We start from the raw sequence: 19,839 nt of genomic DNA on the forward strand, positions 1-19,839 counted from the left end.
GAATGCAGTAATCCTTTCATCTTCTTCCATTTTTTTAGGTTTTCATATCTCACTCGGTAACCATCAAGTTTAGTAATCTTCACTATAGGGTCACCTTCATTAAGAGTCTCCAACTTATCCCATATAGCCTTTCCAGATGATTTGTTGGTTAATCGCATTATTTGTTGATCAGAAAGTGCACACAAGAGGGCTTCTCTTGCTCTACAATCATTCTCAAGATCCTTGTCCAGGTTTGCCAAAGGAGGATTGCCAGATCTCAGATTATAAGGTGTGACACCATTCTATGTGATCTCCCAAATCTCCTTGCCAAGACATCTCAGATGAGTCTCCATCCAAATCTTTCATACTATGTAATTTGTTCCATCAAGCCTCAGAATATCTGTTCGAAAGATAGCTCTAGAAGAACTAGATGAAATTTAAGTATTAGTCACCATAGGATTTTCCCCAAGCGGTTAAGATTTCTGTAGAGAGGACCAAAGTTTTGATACCAATTATTAGACAGTTCAGATAACTGGAAGATAACTGAGAGGGGGGGCTGAATTAGTTGTCTCAGATTACAGGAACATTCAGCAATTAAAACTTTAATACCGAAACCCAGAATAATAATACTGAAATAGAAATTAATCCAATTAAGCATAAACAATAATCACATAATAAAATCCATCCACACAACACCAAGATTTGTCTGGGGAAAACCTGGTAAAGGGAAAAACCACGGTGGGAATCCTACCCACAGTCAGATAATGTAATGCCCCACCAGAAACCCTAAAGCAAAAACATCACAATCTATGCAACTAAGGGTGAAATAATTTTTTTTTAAAATAACAAGTGCATAATTATAACCATTGCATGTCTAATAACATAGTGGAAGTTTAACACATGATTCCCTAGGGGTCACCAACGAAGATCACTTCATACATTATATTAACACCACGGAAAAACCTACTATTCAGCTTTATAGAAAAATTAAATGTTTAAGATAAAAATTCCACAATGAAAGAATTCAAAGTACTCCAAAGCAATCATTTAATATATAGAAAAGAATTAAGTAACTGAAATAACATGCATTCCAATGTTTCTCTATTCTACAATATTCAAAAATACATGTTTACAAAAATACACCATGAATTAAATGTTACAAAATGAAGGTTACATAAAAGTTTCGATACAAGACTTCAAGGTTTCAACTGAACAATGGTCACGAACATGAGCTGGTACATGAACCACGAACCAAGAACTCCAATGAAGCCCTTCCTCACTTGAAGATACATTCCAAAACATCCGATGGGAAGTGACACTACCACCTGACCATGTGATCTCGAAATGGAACCACCCCACTGTGCTAGGAGATAGTAGAAAACCCTCAAGCAAGAAAAATAAGACAAGTACAAAAGAAATACATGACTCCACAAACATTCATGTGACTCAACTCACAAACACTAGTGACTCTAAGGAGAGAGTGTCATCACATAGCTTAAGATGGATACCATGGTATAGCCTCCTAGGTCCCAACTCTCTGTCCTGGTAACCTCTCTTGGCTTCCGGCTCCAATTAAGTCTCATGCAGACCCTACCAATCCTTTCATGAAGACAAGGTGGTAAGTTTTTCATTCCAGGCCTTCTCGTAACATTATGAGCCCTGTACAAGCACTACACCTATGCACAAGGCACATTATCTTAATTAATGTTTATTTCCCCCCAATATATTATTAGGTTATCACTTTTTAACTAACTTCTGATGGGTTATCCTATCATCCACTTTGGGCACGACCCCCGCTCGAAAGCCACTCTCTCTCATAGGACACTATAGGAAAAGTCTCTCTATGAGAACTCTATGGCGAAATAGACAACCATACCTAATCTTGACAAACCACAGGTGAAGGATACATGATTTACTAACCAAAGGTTGGCCATTTGGACAAAACACACAATGGCTCACATCCATAAAGTTATACATCAACACCTAACCAAGGAAACATAATAACATAGGACACATCGATAATGCAACAAGAATTGGAATTTAAACTTGACAAAAAACACCATTTACACATGATCCTAACACAGGCAATCTTTCCTTAAAACAGTCAAATGCATAAACAACTTGCAAATAAAGACTTCCAGAAAATAAGAATTACAACTATATTAATACACTATTTAATAAGTCATAAACCTAATTTTTCAATAGTAAGCCATTACTCCCCAAACTCTCCTAGAGAAGCGACTAATAAGTCTTAATACCTAGGTTCTGAATGCAAACATAAATTTCTTTCATATAATAAAAAGTGTGCAATATGTTCTTAAACTGCAATATTCTAATCATTTAAACAAAATTCCACTACTATAGCTAATAACTTAATTACATCTAAAACCCTATGATTTTTCATTTAACTATCCCAAACGACTAATGATACCTTTTCATAACCATAATATAAGCAAGATCATAATCATAACTTATAACAAAAACTTCCGTAAATAATAAGCCAAAACTAAAGAAATTTCCAGCCTCTTGTAATCTTGACCGGTTTCCAAGACCTCGACACCCTTCCACCAAATAGTAACGTGCCTTGCTTATGAACCTATCTCCAATATACTCCCAACTCTATCTCAAAACTAACTCTCTTTGATACTTCAAAAGTATCCTCTCTATCTCTCTATCCTATTCTATTTTTCTCCTCCATTCTATTCTTCCCTTCTATTCTATTCTTCCTTCTATTCTATTCTTTCCTCTACTCTATTCTTTTCCTCCCGAGGTCTACCGTCCTTCCTTGGATGCAAATCCCCCTCCTTCCTTTCTACCACCTCTATTTATCCAAAAATATCCTATGTTTTCTCCCCATTCAAAGGCTCGATGATTGTGTTCGATGAGGAGTCTTCTATGCATTACGTTGAGCTTTCCTATTTTTATGGCACAATTGCCTTCTATCTCATCTCCCTCTATAGTTATAAACCAAGGATTGTGGCCTATGTAACAGTTGACGTCTTCCTTTGCGGAGAGAGGGAGTTGTCATGACAATTATAAAGCTCACACTGCCAAGACTACTCATGATCTCCTCGTTACCTATTAACCTATCCATAACTGGCGATACATGCCTCTAGCACGTGGGTTACACTTTGGAAGAAACGGTCAATGTTCATCACGGAGCTGTTATCCAAATGGGAGGAGCAGTTGATGTTTGGTTCAATATAAAGTGAGAGGGGTGATCGGTGGGTTTACGTGGGCTGGTAAACCACGTCACTTTTCAAACTAATACTAACATTAATTCCTACCTTACATTAATCCCACCACTACATACCTTAATGGATATGGTTGCATATAAATCGGTGTCATTTTCTACTTAGGCGGTGAATGTAACAACGTGGAGAAGTTTTAATTTAAATGGGAGGAGGGGCACATATAACAAAAAGGGAGGAGGGTGGTCGGCAGTAATACCGACCCCTCCCTTTACTAAGGTGGTGGTCGATATTACTATCGGCCACCCTAGGTATTAGTTTTAAAAACTTTATTACAACTAAACCCGCCACCACCTTTTTTTAAAATTTGTTTTATTTATTTTTATTTTTATTTCATTATTATATTTTTAATACTTGGCTTTCATTAAAATATTCAAACATTAATCCCTCTTTAGCAAATTATATTTTTAAATATATATTTTGGTTTCCAATATTTATAATTAATGGCTTTTTCATATATATATATATATATATATATATATATATATTCAAACTATCGATTTATATATATTACATGTTCAAAAAGTATATTAAATATGATATATTTACAATTCTAATTTATATACATGCATATTCACAAACATAATAGTTCGAATTGATGATATTATCTAATGATAATTCATTCACTTAAGCATTATTTCAAATAACTACATATAATTGATAGTCGCCCCCGTGTGTATAATATATTTATATATACTCAGACGATCAAGTCACAATTATTGAACTATCATGCATATGAAATTCATATATTTGTAAACACAACAATCATTAATGAAATCACATCTACTTATACCAAGATATTAACTCATCCTTTGTAAACACCGTTAAGTTGCTAGATCACTTAACTCTTTTTCTTCCAAATATCAAACTACTTATCACTCATATAGATGAAATAAACGTAACAATTATCAATAACATGCAATAATTAAAATCACTTAAACACGCAAACTGAGCAAACTTCAAGCGATTTCTCATAAAAGGTCAATCAACAAAATACAAAGGTCAACGATTGGCAGGACGACTAACTGATGACACTCACCTGAGTGTAATTGAACAAAATAGGATCAACTACTATCTCCTCCACTTCCATCAGAAAATATAAGGCATGCTCAGACTTGCAAAGCTAGGTGGAGATGATATCTTGTACCTACAATATCCTGCATCACGGAACCAGACATGCATACATATCATATAGAAAACACAACAAACACACCGATGAAGGAGAATAGCGACGTTTCCTATCTCACCAAAGTGAGTGAAGGAAAATCATCTCCTTGCATCCAATACACTCGTAGACACACAACGTGCATTGCATAGATAAAGTAAAGTGTCAGTACATAGCAATAATCCATACAATGCCATAAATCACAAGTACTAAAATACTACAAATAAATTATGCATCTCATATCCAAATAAAGCATGAAATAATGTCATATAACTCTGAATAACAAACATGGTAATGTATCCACCGAAAGAAAACAATAATAAAATATGAGTCTAATGAGTTCAAATGAGTAGGGGTACTACAGATAATACTTCTACAGTAGGTATGTGAATTACAATGAAGGATCTTGCACTTGTAGGAAAGCCAACAACCTAGAGAATACTTTCATCACAAAAGGAGCCTCGCTGAATACATATAAATCCATATTACAATCTAAAGAATTGTTGAACTACAAAAGATAGCATCTCCTATGCCTCAGTACAGTTTTGGTTAAGCTCAATATCGAAGGACTAAATCCTCTTACATAAACCTAATTCGATCTTGAATGATCAACCAACTCCTCTCCCTGAATGGTATTATATTTATTCGCACATTACATTACTTGACCATGACCTCTTACATTAACCATGATGATCTACAATGAGATCTTACATCTATTTATACAAACCCTCAACCATAAACAATCAAGTTGGCCACCAGACAATAAACCAATTACATAATTACAAACCATGTTGGCCTTAGACCAGACGAGTAATATCAACACATACGACATCCCAGAAATACATCAATAGGTCTTATCCACATATTACATTAAAGCTACTCCACAACCTAGATCAACCGAGACAAAGTATAGGTCCACATGCTTTAGCAATGATCTCCAAATGCCAAGTCTCGAACATGATTACCAACAACATCCTGAAACTCCATCAGAAGTTGCACCAACACCACTTAAGAAATTCATCAAAGATCTCCATCAAAAGCTTTGTCGATGAAACCCTCGTCGCAACCAAAAACCAATCTTCTAAGCAAGTAGGATAGCATCCAATCACCAGACCAAAAACAATTGACCAAATATGAGTATAAGTATCAAGAACAATACAATTTCATCACTAGACTATACCGAAGCCTACCAGATCATACCAGATCCAAGCTAACCAGAAACTACTCAACCTACCAGGACCAGAAGGGTGCCGATAAAGTATCCAAATAGCTAGTGTTGACATCAATTACAAAACATCATTGCAGCACATAATCAATTCCACCAAATGGCCAACAAGGTCAACAACCAACCAGATAAAAAACCTAAGAAAAATAGATGACAAACCCCACACAAATTGAATGCCAAAAGACAAAACCAACAAAGGCAAAAAAAGGGCAAAGCTCTCAGCTAAGAGAGTGCACTAATTCAGTATTTTTCTGAATAATCTTCTTGTTAATTTTCTCCAAAGCATCCATGATGAATCTGGAGGTTCCCTAGTCCTGGCTCTAGCTTCTAGTTCTAGTGCAAGGACCCAAGCTAGTCTTCCCACCAGCATCACTCTGTCCACCCTCTGAGGCATTTTTTTCTTCTTTTCCCCCAAGGGGGGATCACTGGCCATGGATCTAGTTTAATAGTCAGCCATCATTGAATTAATTTTCTCCAAACCATCAACACTATTGTGCATTGCCTCCTTGTTGATTTCAACTAGATTGTTTAGGCTTTCCTTGATATCAATCACATACTCTTCCAGCTTCTCAATTTTGCACACATGGATGACCTTCATAGTTTCAACATCTAGAGATATCTTCTGGATCATGCTCATGATCTTCTCAGTTTTACTGGGCCCAGGGGATTCTGTGAAAGTTTCAATAATTCCCTTAATCCCATCTTCCAGGGATCCAATTTCCTTATTCACCCACTTCCAGTAGTTCTCCTAGCTTCTAGGAACCTCCAAAAATAGGTTTCCCAGCACCTTCTCCTCCTTTTTCTTGCCTTTATTTTCCTTATTCACAAACCCCTATTTCTCATTATCCACATTGATGGGGATTTCCAACCTAATCTCATGGTCCAAGACTTTGGAACCACTAGATTTAATTAATTTAATTTTCTTTTTGGTGGGGGGCTCTAGGTCTTGCATTTTCCTACTGCTAGATTTGAACTTACTTTCCTTCCACCTTGAAGGATTGGTTTTCCTGCAACTATTAGTTCTCGGGGTCACCATAAGCTCCCCTTATTTTTTTGGTCTATACTTAGGGTCGTCCATATCCTTGATGTCACAGGAATCCATGGCAGTACCACTATCATCCTCATACATATCCATGTCAAAAACAAACTACACATCAAGGTTAGAGGAGGAAATGTGGGTTTTATCCTTGGGGGAGGGTTTCACTTCATGAGCTTGGGCGTATTCCACAATCAACGGGATAAGCCCTTCATGAATCACAGGGTTATCCTAGTTTTCAAAATGTTTAACTAAACTATTCTCCAAGGATGAAACCAAGTAGAAGGGGATGGAAATAATTATACCATACCTAAAATGACTTAAGATAGTAAAATGAAGTGAGAAAATGCTAGCATATCTACCATCTAGGGTGATGTACTTCATGATGAATTGTGCCATATCAACCCAAAGGGAAATCATCTCTTTCTTGTTATAGCCACCGTCTGCCATTTTCATCACCCTTTGTCATTCCTTTTTTTTATCATAAGAGGCAGTGATAGTCTCATGACCCAACAACTTGTCTCTATAAAATTTCATGCCTTTCATATCTAGACCAGTAATAGTGGTAACCAGGTTTCGTCAACTTGAAACTCTGCATTGAAGGCAGTCAATACACCCTTATTCCAACCTTTGACCAAGCTTTCCATAACAATGACACAATTACCATGCAGTCTCTGCAAAAAAGGGCATCTCCCCATTGTCATAAATTTCCTCCCAAACCTCTTTATTCTTCTGCCACTTATCATAGGCTGTGTGTTCAAACCTATTCTTTTCACCTCCCATTTTGTAGTTCGAGCAATTCAAACAACAATACTCCAAAAAAACTACGAGGAAACAAAACCAGAAATAGGGTAGTCTGAAAATTCTAGAACTTCTCAAAGTGGTAATAATTTGAAATACCACCCCAACTGCTCTCATCCCATCATAATATTTCATCATTAAATTCATTGGAAAGGTTGAAGATCTTGGCATCATTTCTTGCTAGGTTGCACAGATATTTTGGGAAATTTTCCCTTCCTCTCCACCATTTAACTGCCACATTATCAACCGTCAAGTTGTCCAAATGATAGACCAATTTTTTTCCTTCCCAAAAAACGTGCGATATCTTGAAATCCTCTAGGCTAAAAATCAGTTCAAGGCAATCCTTGATTAAGTTTGAAATAGTCCAGCTAGGCACCGTACATCCCTTAATGAATTTGACAATGTTAAGCGAGTCACTTTCCAACCAGACCCATCTGAACCCCTCCTTGCTCACCATGTGTAGTCCTATGTAGGTGGCACTAATCTTTGCAAAATGGTTAGTCTAGGTGCCCAAAGGGAGCACCACCACAAAGACTAGCAAACCCAAATGGTTCCTCGCCACTCCCCCACAACCAGCCAGCCTAGGATTTCCTTTGGCCACTCCATCGATATTAATTTTGATCCACCCCAAAGGGGGTGGATTCCACAAAACATTCTCTCTGATATGTTTAATTTTATAGAGAGGGATAGATATATTCTAGCATATCTGCCACCTCTTGATAGTATCCCATTCCTCTTGGATAGACTCAAGTGGAGGATCATTTTTCCCACCAGGATAGTAATTAAGAAATTTTTCCTTAATAACATTCCTTATTCTGATAGCCACAGCAAGAGCATTCCACTTGATATCTCTGAAAAACCCTATTATTTTTTTCCTTCCACAAACCCCATGCAATGTGAGGTAGGGACAAATCCCATTAAGTACCAATCGCATGGTTTCCATATGGGCACTTCCATTGGCACCAAAAGTTTTGAATAAAATCAGGGGGGATCCAATTAATATTCCATAGGTTTAGAAAGAGGGCCCAAATGTCCCTAGCATAGGAGCAATGTAAGAGCATATGATCAATATTTTCACCTTCTTCTTTACATAAAAAACATCTATTAGTGATTGGGATCCCACGTTTATAAATATTATCAATGGTAGAGATCATGTTTTGCATGAATAACTAGAGGAAATAATTAACTTTAGGAGTTAAGAGTTTATTCCAAACTCCAACCCAAAAGGGGGGAGGAGAAAAAGACCTGGTGATGATTCTAAAAGCATCTGCCACCAAAAAGTGCCCAGAGGTAGAACCATTCTATATGACCGCGTCTTCCACTAGAGAGGATGGAATGATGATTGGGTTCAACCAAGAATGCAAAGGAGACAAAAAAGCATCCAAGATTCTGAGGTCCCCAAACTCCATTACCAATATAATCTGCAACCCAAGTTCCAATCAGATTAATGCATTTCTCTTTGAATTGTGACACCCACACCGAATTAGATAGTGGTCCCTCTCCTATCCACCAATCATCCCAAAACCTTATATCTCTACCATTTCCTAGAACCCATCAGCTTCCTTGAGAGATAATGAGAGTGGATCTGAAGAAGTTGTTGCAAAGATCAGAGACTGAAGTCTAGAAGGTTCCAACAATCTTTGGAAACCATGAATTTGGTATTTGTATTTGAAAATATCAATCCATTTATTATTCTCCTTTAAACATGTCCATAGCTATTTAGTCATTAAAGCTTTGTTGAAGTATCTCAGATGTCTAATATCTAGGCCTCCCCTATTTCTGGGCAAACAAACCTAATCTCAGGTGACCAAATGAAGCCTACACTTGGATTCAGTACCTGATCATAAGAAATTCTTTTGTATTCTTTCCATTTTATCAGCAAATTTGGTCAATATTTTAAAGAGACTCATAGCATAGACGGGAAGGTTCTGAAGTGATGCCTTAATTGACTGAAGTTTACCTACTTGGCTTAACAAAGCACCTTTCTAGCCAGCCAGCTTCATTTGAAATCTATCAATCAGGCTAGACCAGAAGGAGTTCGAGGCAGGTCCCACACACAAGGGTAGACACAAATATGAATCAGGGAGAGAACCCATCTTGCAGCCCAAAATATTGGCAATCTTCATTTTTCTATGCTTAGGAGTATTCATGATGAAAATGGAGCTTTTAGAGGGACTGACTTTTTGCCTCGATCCTCTCTCATAAGTATCTAGTATATCTTTAATAGTATTTTCTTCTTTAATCAAACTTTCCCCCATCAATAGTGTATCATCAAAAAATTGCTAGTGGGAGAAAATAGTAGCTTGGGAAGAAGGTCATAAACCCATCAGATTTCTCTTCCCGACATCTCTTTCGATAATTTTTCTAAAAGCTTCACTCATCAAAATAAAGAGAAATGGGGATAGGGGGTCCTGCTATCTAATACCCCTCAACGTTGATAAGAAACCAGACGTTGAACCATTGACCAGAACTAAAAATTTGGGAGTGGTAACACACTGATTGACAAGATGGATGAAATGGTTACCAAAACCAAAGGATTGAAGCACTTTAAACAAAAAAATCCAATTGACCCAATCATAAACCTTGAGGAGATCCAACTTCAACATGAAGCCTGACTTCTTATTGACAGACAAAGAATGGATATTCTCATGAACAAAAATAATAGAATCCAAAATCTATCTACCAAGAACAAAACCATTATGATGCTTCGAAATCAAAGAGGCAGAATATTTTTAAGCCTGAAGACAATGGTTTTGGTAAAGATTTTATAGATAGAGTTACATAAGCTAATGTGTCTAAATTCCTGAAAGGAACTAGCATCAGGTTTCTTACATATTAGGACAAAAAAGGTGGCATTTAGTTCCATAAGAAGCGATCTGGAACCAACGAACTCTCTAGCAGCATCCAACCAAAAAACTCTCTAGCAGCATCCGAACCAATAATCTGCAAAAAGATTTGAAAAAAGAACATAGGGAAGCCGTCACAGCCAGGAACTTTATTACCTTCAAAGGTGAAGACCACAACTCTAACCTCATCATGAGATGGGATTTTGGTTAGCTCCTTAATCATGTCCTAGGAGAAAACACTGCTAAACTCCCGTAGGATCTCATCTTGAGCATTAACATCAAGAGGGCCATCATCCAAAAGAAGAGCGGAAAAATATCTAATGGCTTCTTGATTCAACTCCTCCTGCTTATGAATTCAACAATGATCCACCAAAATTTAATTGATTCTGTTTGAAGTCCTATGTTTGAGGGTTGTCATATGAAAAAACTTTGTGTTTCTATCACCATATTTAAGCCATAAAGCTTTGGACCTCTACTTCCAGGATTCCTCCTCCTTAGAGATGATATCATAAATCTTGGTAAGTTACTCAAATTATTTGTCTATAACCATAGGATCATTCCCCACATCTTTGATTTGAGACTGGACATCATCCAAATCTTTCTTGAGATTCTCTTTTATTTGAAAAATATTGCGGAAAGATGTTTTTATTCTAGAGTTGGATATTGGACTTGACATTGGCTAGTTTCTTAGCCACTCTAAATATCGCAGTTCCCTAAATGTCAACATTCCACCATTTAGAAATATTTTCATGAATATCCAAAGATAAAAGCCACATCTTCTCAAACTTGGAGGGGAAGGCCCTCCTCCCGGTCAAAGGGGATATACTTAGACAAATCGAGAAATGATCAGAGCCAATTCTAGATTATGCATTTAACCTACAAGAAGCATCACGAATCCACTCAGGAAAAATAATACCTCTATCCAGTCTAACTTGGATGAGGTCCCCCCCACTTCTTCTATTGGACCAAGTGAATTTAGCTCCAAGGAGATCAAGGTCTAACAAACCTAGAGAATTAATCATATCCGCCAAGTCTTGCCTACTTTCATCTGAAACAAGCATCTCACCAACCTTTTCCATACTAGATAATAGGGTATTAAAATCCCCCAATAGAATCCATTTCTCATTTGGGAAAGCCATTCTAACATTAATGATAGAGGACCAGAGCATTTTTCTAGCATTTTTCCCATTTGGGGCATAGATATTAGATATGATCCAATACGACCCATCAGATTGACTAGTATATCTAGTGGCAATGTAATTAGGAGAGGTAAAGACAACCTTACCCAAAAGTTGTCTAGGATTCCAAAAAGTGGAAATACCACAAGAAGCCCCATCACCACCAGCACAATGAAATATGTACTCTCCGAAAATAACCAATTTGATCTTTCCCACTCTATAACTAGGCATTTTGGTTTCTTGAACAACATATATATCCACCTTGTGATCTCTAACTAGGTTGGATAGAAGATCATGTTTGTGGGGATAATTAAATCCCCTAATATTCCATGAGATGACTTTGATTTGACTAGATGGGGGGAACCAATCCCCATGTCCTATAGTGTTCTCTGGACTCCATCAACAATAGAAGCCTGACTATGCTTATCTCTACTAATCTCATTGGGAGGCCTCTCCACTACTCTCAAATTAGATCCACAATCTGCCTTTTGTTTGTTTCTAGTCTTAACACCACTAGAAACCAATGTTAAGAAATGACCATTTGGGGAGTTCCTTTTCCTGTGCTTAGCTTTAACCTCAATAAACAGATTTGAATCATCATCATCCTAGGTCACATCATCGAGCATGTTTGAATCCGATGAGTTCCCAACTTCAAGAACAAGGTGGGTGGAAGGATCTAGTTCCCTATGAACCTCCATCACAGACTCATCCCCATAAGAAATCTCCTCAAGCTTCAAACTTCCCCCTACATCCCCCCCTCATTCAAGGGATCTAGGTTTAAAATATTTGGATCTGGTCCATCCTAAACACATGAGATATTATTCACTCCATCCATACATGGAGTGGGACCCAAGGGAAAGGACTCCACCAAATCCACCCCCTTTGTCTCATCTTTTTCTTCTAGGTCCTCTTATGCTTAGGCTTTGAAGGAAATTCCTTCAATGACCAAATTTTTTGCAATGGAGGCAAGCAAAGGGAATAGATTCATAATCTACTTTCTAAACACATCTGCCCAGTTTAGAGTATAGGTCAATCTCTTTTAGAAAATTAACAAATTGTTTAACATTCACATAGAGTCTGGCATACACCAGGTGCCTCTTCGTAGAGGTCATTAGGTCAACTAAAAAAGAGCTCACCAAAGCATGCAACAACACCAACAAATATTTCTCTGCCCCAGAACTCCATAGGAAAACTTGGTAGCCACACCCATATAGGGGCCTCATTACATTCTCATTCCTTTGAGTTAAAGTCTGGTTCCCATTTATTGAGAGCCAACGATGATTTTCCTAACATCCAGGGACTACTCGTTAAAACAGATCATAGGTCCTCCTCACAAGCAAAGGAGAAGGAGAAAAAACCATTGGACATGGCCACCACATCAATATGATAGGATTCTATATTACATGGTTGTACATGATGAATAATAAGAACTTATATCGATTTAATATAACTATAATGATACATGTTGTTGGTGTATAGATAAATAATGGTACATTATAAGAAAGGACATTTTATAACAATTATCAAAGTAACTTTACCTACAAAAGGAAACCTTATATTTATTGTAGGCTTGAGCATTATGCACAATGATATAATGGATCGCGATGATAATGTTCCATGTACATATGAACTTACACAAAAGAAAAGAGGCTACAAACAATGTAATGATCTAAGAGGAACATTATCAAGGCATGCCATGATATAAAGGATGAAGGTCACTATGATGGTGTGATTGATGGAGCACTATAAATATAGGCATAAAACAAACACAAACCCAAATAAAATAATTATAAAAACATACAATAAAAAGGTGTTGGTATCTAATGACATGTTAAAGCCAAGGATGTGTTGGAAGATCAGATGGTGGGATTCAAAGGATGGTTATGAGGATTGGATTAGATTTTCTCCTAGCTAAGCTATAAGTTGTAGATTAATTTCATGATGATGAGTATAGCATTGTTTGTGTTAATAACATAGGAAATATGGTGTTGTTGATGACGAGAAAAACACAAGCATTGTGATTAATACATTTTGAAGATCATCATTAGATTGATTTATATTAAAATATATTAAAATATAACTTGTGTTAAGGTAGGGAATAAATATTATGGATTTTTTTTATTGATGTGAGATTCTAAGTGAGGTATGTTTCAATTTACAAACTTGAGCCTTACCGATGAAGTGTTTCAATAATCATGCAATAGATTCTAGGAATGTATTTGTATTATAACATGATTTTCTTTTATTTGTCCTCTTGATGGTGGAACCAATTTAAGGGATAACCCAAGCCTAGAGATAAGGATAAAGGTGGTTTGGATGAAATAATTGATGGATTGGATGGGGTGGAGAGGATATATATTGATGGATGGATTGGAGGGGAGATGTCTAATGACTATAATACATAGAATTAAAATGTCAATGAAGTGATAGTAGATGTTGTACAAAGAATGGATATATCAAGAATTTGTTGAAGTATGTAGTAAGATTGCGCCCCTAATCCTTGTTAAGATTAAGGCAGGTAAAAAGATGGATGAGCATAAATAAATGAATATGGAGAAATGGTATGATGGAATGACATGATAGGACATGTAGGTATGAAATAATGAACAAAACAACTTGCCACCAACTACAAGGTTCACATAGCTATTTGACTTACACATGATGTCAATGAATGGGTTTTTATCATGGTAATTACCAAGGTGCCACAAGAAGTGTTTTTAACCATTAGATGAATTATTATTATAATTTTAATTCAATTTTTTGAGATTTCATGGTGATTCTTGAATCCTTATACTTTAGGTGTCATATGAATCTAGATCTATGATGTAGTTAATCTAGATATTTAAGGCACCAAATTTCATGATATTATTATTTATGAAGTTTCTTTGCTAGGAGATTTGTATTGGTGTACAATTAATAACTATGTTGATGAGCTTTGATAGTTGTGTTCACCTTGTCCAAAAATAAACATCTCAATATAGTGTCATCATAACTCTTGTGGTAAAGTGTTGTTGCAAGGATGTAGTAGATTCTAGGTTTTGAATTGGATTTATGATGAAGTTGTATGGATTTAGATGTTTGAAGTGAGGATAGATATTTGGATTTCTTATTTGATGATTGAGACTTTGGAGGTGGGTGTGTGGGTTAAAAAAAGTTAAATTTTGTTTTATTTGATATTAGGATTGGAATGAGGAATGTTAGGATTGGGTTATAAAATCGGATTTAGAATTGATACTAGGCATAGGATTGGGAGCAAAGTTATTCAAGATGAGGTCTAGAGGGTTTCACTATTTTACATGGACCTTGGAATCCTTTTGTGTTTTAATGTAAATTGAAAATTTATGTTTGTAAGTGCATGACTATTTTGAGATACATCATTGACAAATTAAGATTCAAGCACATTTCAAAATGGAGGAAAAATATAATGGTGAAATTTTCATACCCATACTAATATCTAAAGAAATTCAACTTGCATTAATTTAAGATCAAGGGTGACCCAAACATTCATCAATCAAATTTTGTGTATATCATCCTATGAACACTTAAAAGAACACAAAATAAATATAAGGTTGCACCATCCTTCTAGAGCACATGTATGTTTGAAAATTGATGTCCTAAATCATTTCTTCAGCTATAAAGTTATTTTTTTCTAGGATTGACTTAGGAGAATTTGACCCTAAAGATTGCATAACATCTCTAAATTATTTTGAATACTACTAATTCTTAAAAACTACTAATACATGTAAGGGTGAATTAGAAGTCATATTGTGTAATATTTTATTTGTAAGCCACATCACACACACACACACCTTTCACTAACTAGAGCACTTATTTGTATCTCCTCCGCATCAAGACATTGTTGCCAACACTACTAGCATGTCTAACAAATCATTCATTACTTATATATTATGTTGTAGATCCTACAATGTCGCATAGTTCAAAAAACTTAAGACTAGGTATGCATGCCTTCTCCCTTGTAATGTTGGACAAGCCTCTAACAATCTGTAGAGACAAACCAAACTCCAATTACAGAGCAACAAATAATATTTAATTAATATGTGACATGAAAGACTTGCAACTTAACCCTCTCAAACATTCAAATTGAAAACAAAGATCTTAAAATAACTAAGTACTCAATTGGCCTATTAGAACATGAATTAATCATTACTTAAATGGCAACCCTCCACAATAGTTCCATGATAGAAAATTAAACACAACTATTTAAAATCATATGACACTCATATTTTAAAATTACATTAAAACTATTTATCTTTTTTGAAATTAAATATAATTATCTTAACATTTAATTGATCAATATAAAAAATTATTATTATTTAAATCAAATATTAGTCTAAACTAGTATAATTTAAATTAAATTATATACACTTGTTCAAATAACATAAATTAATATTAAAAGTTCTTTTTAGCTTTCCACCCATTACAATCTTTATTTATTTGGTTAGGAGTCGGTGGTCTCCAATCATCCCCATCGTAGGCCCCCCCCATTTGTTAAAATATTGAGAGCGTACAACAAGAAGTTTAAATAATTGTTTGTGTCGGTTACGCAAACATTTTCAAAATTTGCCAGCCTTCGTTGACTGATTTGTATATTCATTTATTTCAACTAATGGGCGGCTCTTGATAGAATGGAAAGTTTGGAAAAAGAGCAAACACTCACCGACTAATCATGCCCACCTCCTCAACCAATTTGTGCAGCTCAGCGTTATTATTACTTATATATAGAGTGCTCATGTGCAAGCTGAAATCCACACCAGTGTCTCTCAAAATACTATAGTGAGGCAACTTCTTTGTCTAGATCAGAGTCCTGCATTCTTCAACCATTTCTGATATATATTGCACAATGGCAATCTGCAATGTTAGAGTTCTGAACTTGTGTTTTCTGTGGCTTCTGGTATCCACAGTTTTGCTGAGCAGTGGAGATTGCCATAGCTGGAAAAAGAAGCTTCCAAAGCCCTGCAGGAATCTTGTTTTGTACTTTCATGACATAATCTACAATGGTCAAAATGCAGAGAATGCAACATCTGCACTTGTTGCAGCCCCTGAAGGAGCTAATCTCACCATTATGACTGGCAATAACCATTTTGGAAATCTCGCTGTATTTGATGATCCTATTACTCTTGACAATAATCTTCACTCTCCCCCAGTGGGAAGAGCTCAGGGATTTTATTTCTATGACATGAAGAATATATTCAGTTCTTGGCTTGGGTTCACATTTGTGTTGAATTCAACAGATTATAAGGGCACCATCACCTTCAATGGAGCAGACCCAATTCTGGTTAAGTACAGAGATATATCTGTAGTGGGTGGTACAGGTGATTTCTTAATGGCCAGAGGAATTGCTACCATCAACACTGATGCGTATGAGGGAGATGTTTATTTCCGTCTAAGGGTGAATATCACACTGTATGAGTGCTACTAATCAAGTCTTTAAAGTGTTTATATGTAATAAATGTCTGGGTGGGACCAGCTCTGATGTGTAAGAGCATTCCTTTTCCATCAAATTTTTTTAATGAGTTAGATATTATTTTCTTAAAGCATTTTCAAATTAATGTGGATAAAGAAGTACTACAAGTTTCCTAATTAAGTGTGTCTAATGAATTAATAAGTCTTTCAATGATCATATTCTTTGCTTTCAATCATTATGTATAATGTTGAAACATTATTTTGATGATAATAGTCTTTAAATCAATCATGTCTTTGAAGAACTTCTTCCCATTATTAAGAATAATATAATAATATATACTTGAAAGTAATGATTCAAAATAATCAAACCTATTTTTTATTATTTTAATTTATTTTTTGTAATTAAAATCTATTTAAAATTTATTTAATTGTAACACGCTTACATCTAAAATAGAAAAGTTTCAACTATCATTAATATTCAATACAAGAGTTTTCATCAATTGAATTACAATAATAATAAACTACATATAGTACAATGTATATACATTCTCATCACAAATTAATCCATAAAAATTATTCACTCGACATTTAAAATCATAGATATCTTTATCATTAAGAGGAGAACGTGTATATATTAATTCACAATTCTCCATACCCATTTGATGGATAGACATATATTAGATTCTCAACAAATATGCTCTTTAATACATAAAGTTATCATATGGATTGATAATAATATTCTTTTGAAATTTTCTTGATTCGATTGTGTGTATTTTTTTCCCATTAACGTTTCGAATCACACTCTGTGATTCATCATCAAGATGAAAGAATTTCAAAGAGTGTGATTCTTTCACCATGATGATGAATCAAAGAGTGTGATTTGAAACGTTGATGGGAAATAAATACACACAATCAAATCCAGAAAAATTTCAAAACAATATAACATAGATTGTGGAAATCTCATCGCATTAATGATAATAATATTGATAAAAAAATTTCATGATTAACTTTTTTCTATCATTAATTGTTGTGTAAAAATTGTCATTGTTTCATAATTTTTTAACCATATCATTTAAAATTAAAATAATAAGATTGATCTCCCATAGAAAAAAACGATATTAACCGCATGCTAGTCTAAGAATAGATCCAAAGATATAAAATATAATCCTCAAAAAATTCAATTGATAATGACCCAAATCTTATCTAACTATTTAACATCTTTGCATGTCCTTTATGCATTATTTAATAATGATATAGCTCTTTTAGTTATATTAGATTTAAAAATATTAATATTGTCAATCAATCCATTTACAAGAATAAAGGTCAATATCAAACAAGTACCATTTTCTTAACTAGTTAAATACTTTTACTCATTAGTATAGTCATTTGTAGCAAGCTAATATTGTGAGGATTTATATTTTAAATTATAATATACTTTTTTCTATAAAATATGCGTTGTCCTAACAAATGAACTAACAAATTAAAAATGATAAGATTGTCAATCAATCCATTTACAAGGATAAAGGTCAATATCAAACAAGTAACATCTTCCTCACTAGTTAAATACTTTTACTCATTAGTGTAGCCATTTGTAACAAGATATTATTGTGAGGATTTAAATTTTAAATTATAATATACTTTTCTCTATAAAAAATGAGTTCTCCTAGAACAAATGAACTAATAAATAGTAGTTTGTATTTTCTTTTAACCTTGTATTTCATTTCCATGAGGAGATGGAAAGGAAAAGGGCAAAGAAAAGAAAACACCTGAAGTCCTTGGCAACGGGTTATGACCCCATTGCATTTCTGGTTAAAGCCACCCCTGACTTCACGTTGGTCTCCTCTAGCTCTGGGATTGGGTCTAGTAGAAAAGTTTAATTTTTCTTATAATGTGCTTAGTTTGTGCCAGGATTGGCAGGAAAAAAGTACCCCCATGTAGTGGATTGTCTCTTTGTATCTGTGTTGGGTGGTTGTTCTATGTTTTTTGGTTTCTCTGGTCATCTTTGTTTGTTGGTTTTTAGTTTAGTAGCAAGTTCTTTTCTCCTTGTTGATTTTTTGTTGTATTTTAGTGGATTTTTTATTTGCTAGTTGTGCATCCCTCATGCGCTCTTCGTGTCACTTTGCGAATATATAATGGCATGGGCCTATCTCACTTTTTTTAATCGAAAACTTGCATTATTTTTTAATAAATCTAATAAGTAATTCATTTTTCTTTATATGATTAATGTTGGCTTAAATAGGAATATTAATCATATAAAATAATGAGAAATACATGTATTACAAAGATTAAAATATTTCTTATTAATCGTTAAAATGAAGATCAACCAAATAATGCACATTATTGACAAGATACAACATTTCTAACTAGATCCTTTGTCTTCATGAGCATAATTATTTAGAAAAATTAGACTAAAATAAGCTTGCAGTGGAGAACCTCGACAATAGGATAAATTAATTCCATGCAAAATCCTTCCTAGATTCAAATTTAATGGATAGCAAGATTCCATTAAAGTCTAGTTCCACAACTTTAAAATGACATATTAAAAAAATAAGTTTCCTTAGGCCACAAAATTAACCAAATGCTTCTACACTCATGTATAAATCCCCCTAACACATATTGTCCCATGCATGCATGCACACACACACGCACACATGAACACACACACGCATGCACGTGCGTGCGCACGCGCGCACACACACACACACACTTGTTAAAATTAAAACTTATGTAAGGAAACTTACAAAAGACATGAATCAATAAAATTAGATTACATAAGTCAATATTAAAAAGAAAAAAACAAACTACTATTTTACATAAAAATAAATAAAATATAATATTACAAATAAGATGTATGAATGTTACAAGTGAGCTACAAGAGTGTGTTATATATGAGTACAGAGTGCTACAGTCAATATGGGTACAATAATACTATAG

General features: G+C 34.8%; 1 protein-coding gene across 1 annotated transcript; it reads left to right on the forward strand.

Annotated features, from left to right (window-relative positions):
- Positions 1 to 16,265: 16,265 nt before the first annotated feature.
- LOC131046985 (disease resistance response protein 206) lies at positions 16,266 to 17,036 on the forward strand. The gene has a single exon (XM_057980801.2). The coding sequence runs from the start codon at positions 16,343 to 16,345 to the stop codon at positions 16,919 to 16,921; it is 579 nt and encodes a 192-aa protein (XP_057836784.2). The 5' UTR covers positions 16,266 to 16,342; the 3' UTR covers positions 16,922 to 17,036.
- Positions 17,037 to 19,839: the final 2,803 nt, after the last annotated feature.

This window comes from Cryptomeria japonica, chromosome 9, assembly GCF_030272615.1.
Source record: "Cryptomeria japonica chromosome 9, Sugi_1.0, whole genome shotgun sequence".
NCBI classification, from domain to species: domain Eukaryota; kingdom Viridiplantae; phylum Streptophyta; class Pinopsida; order Cupressales; family Cupressaceae; genus Cryptomeria; species Cryptomeria japonica.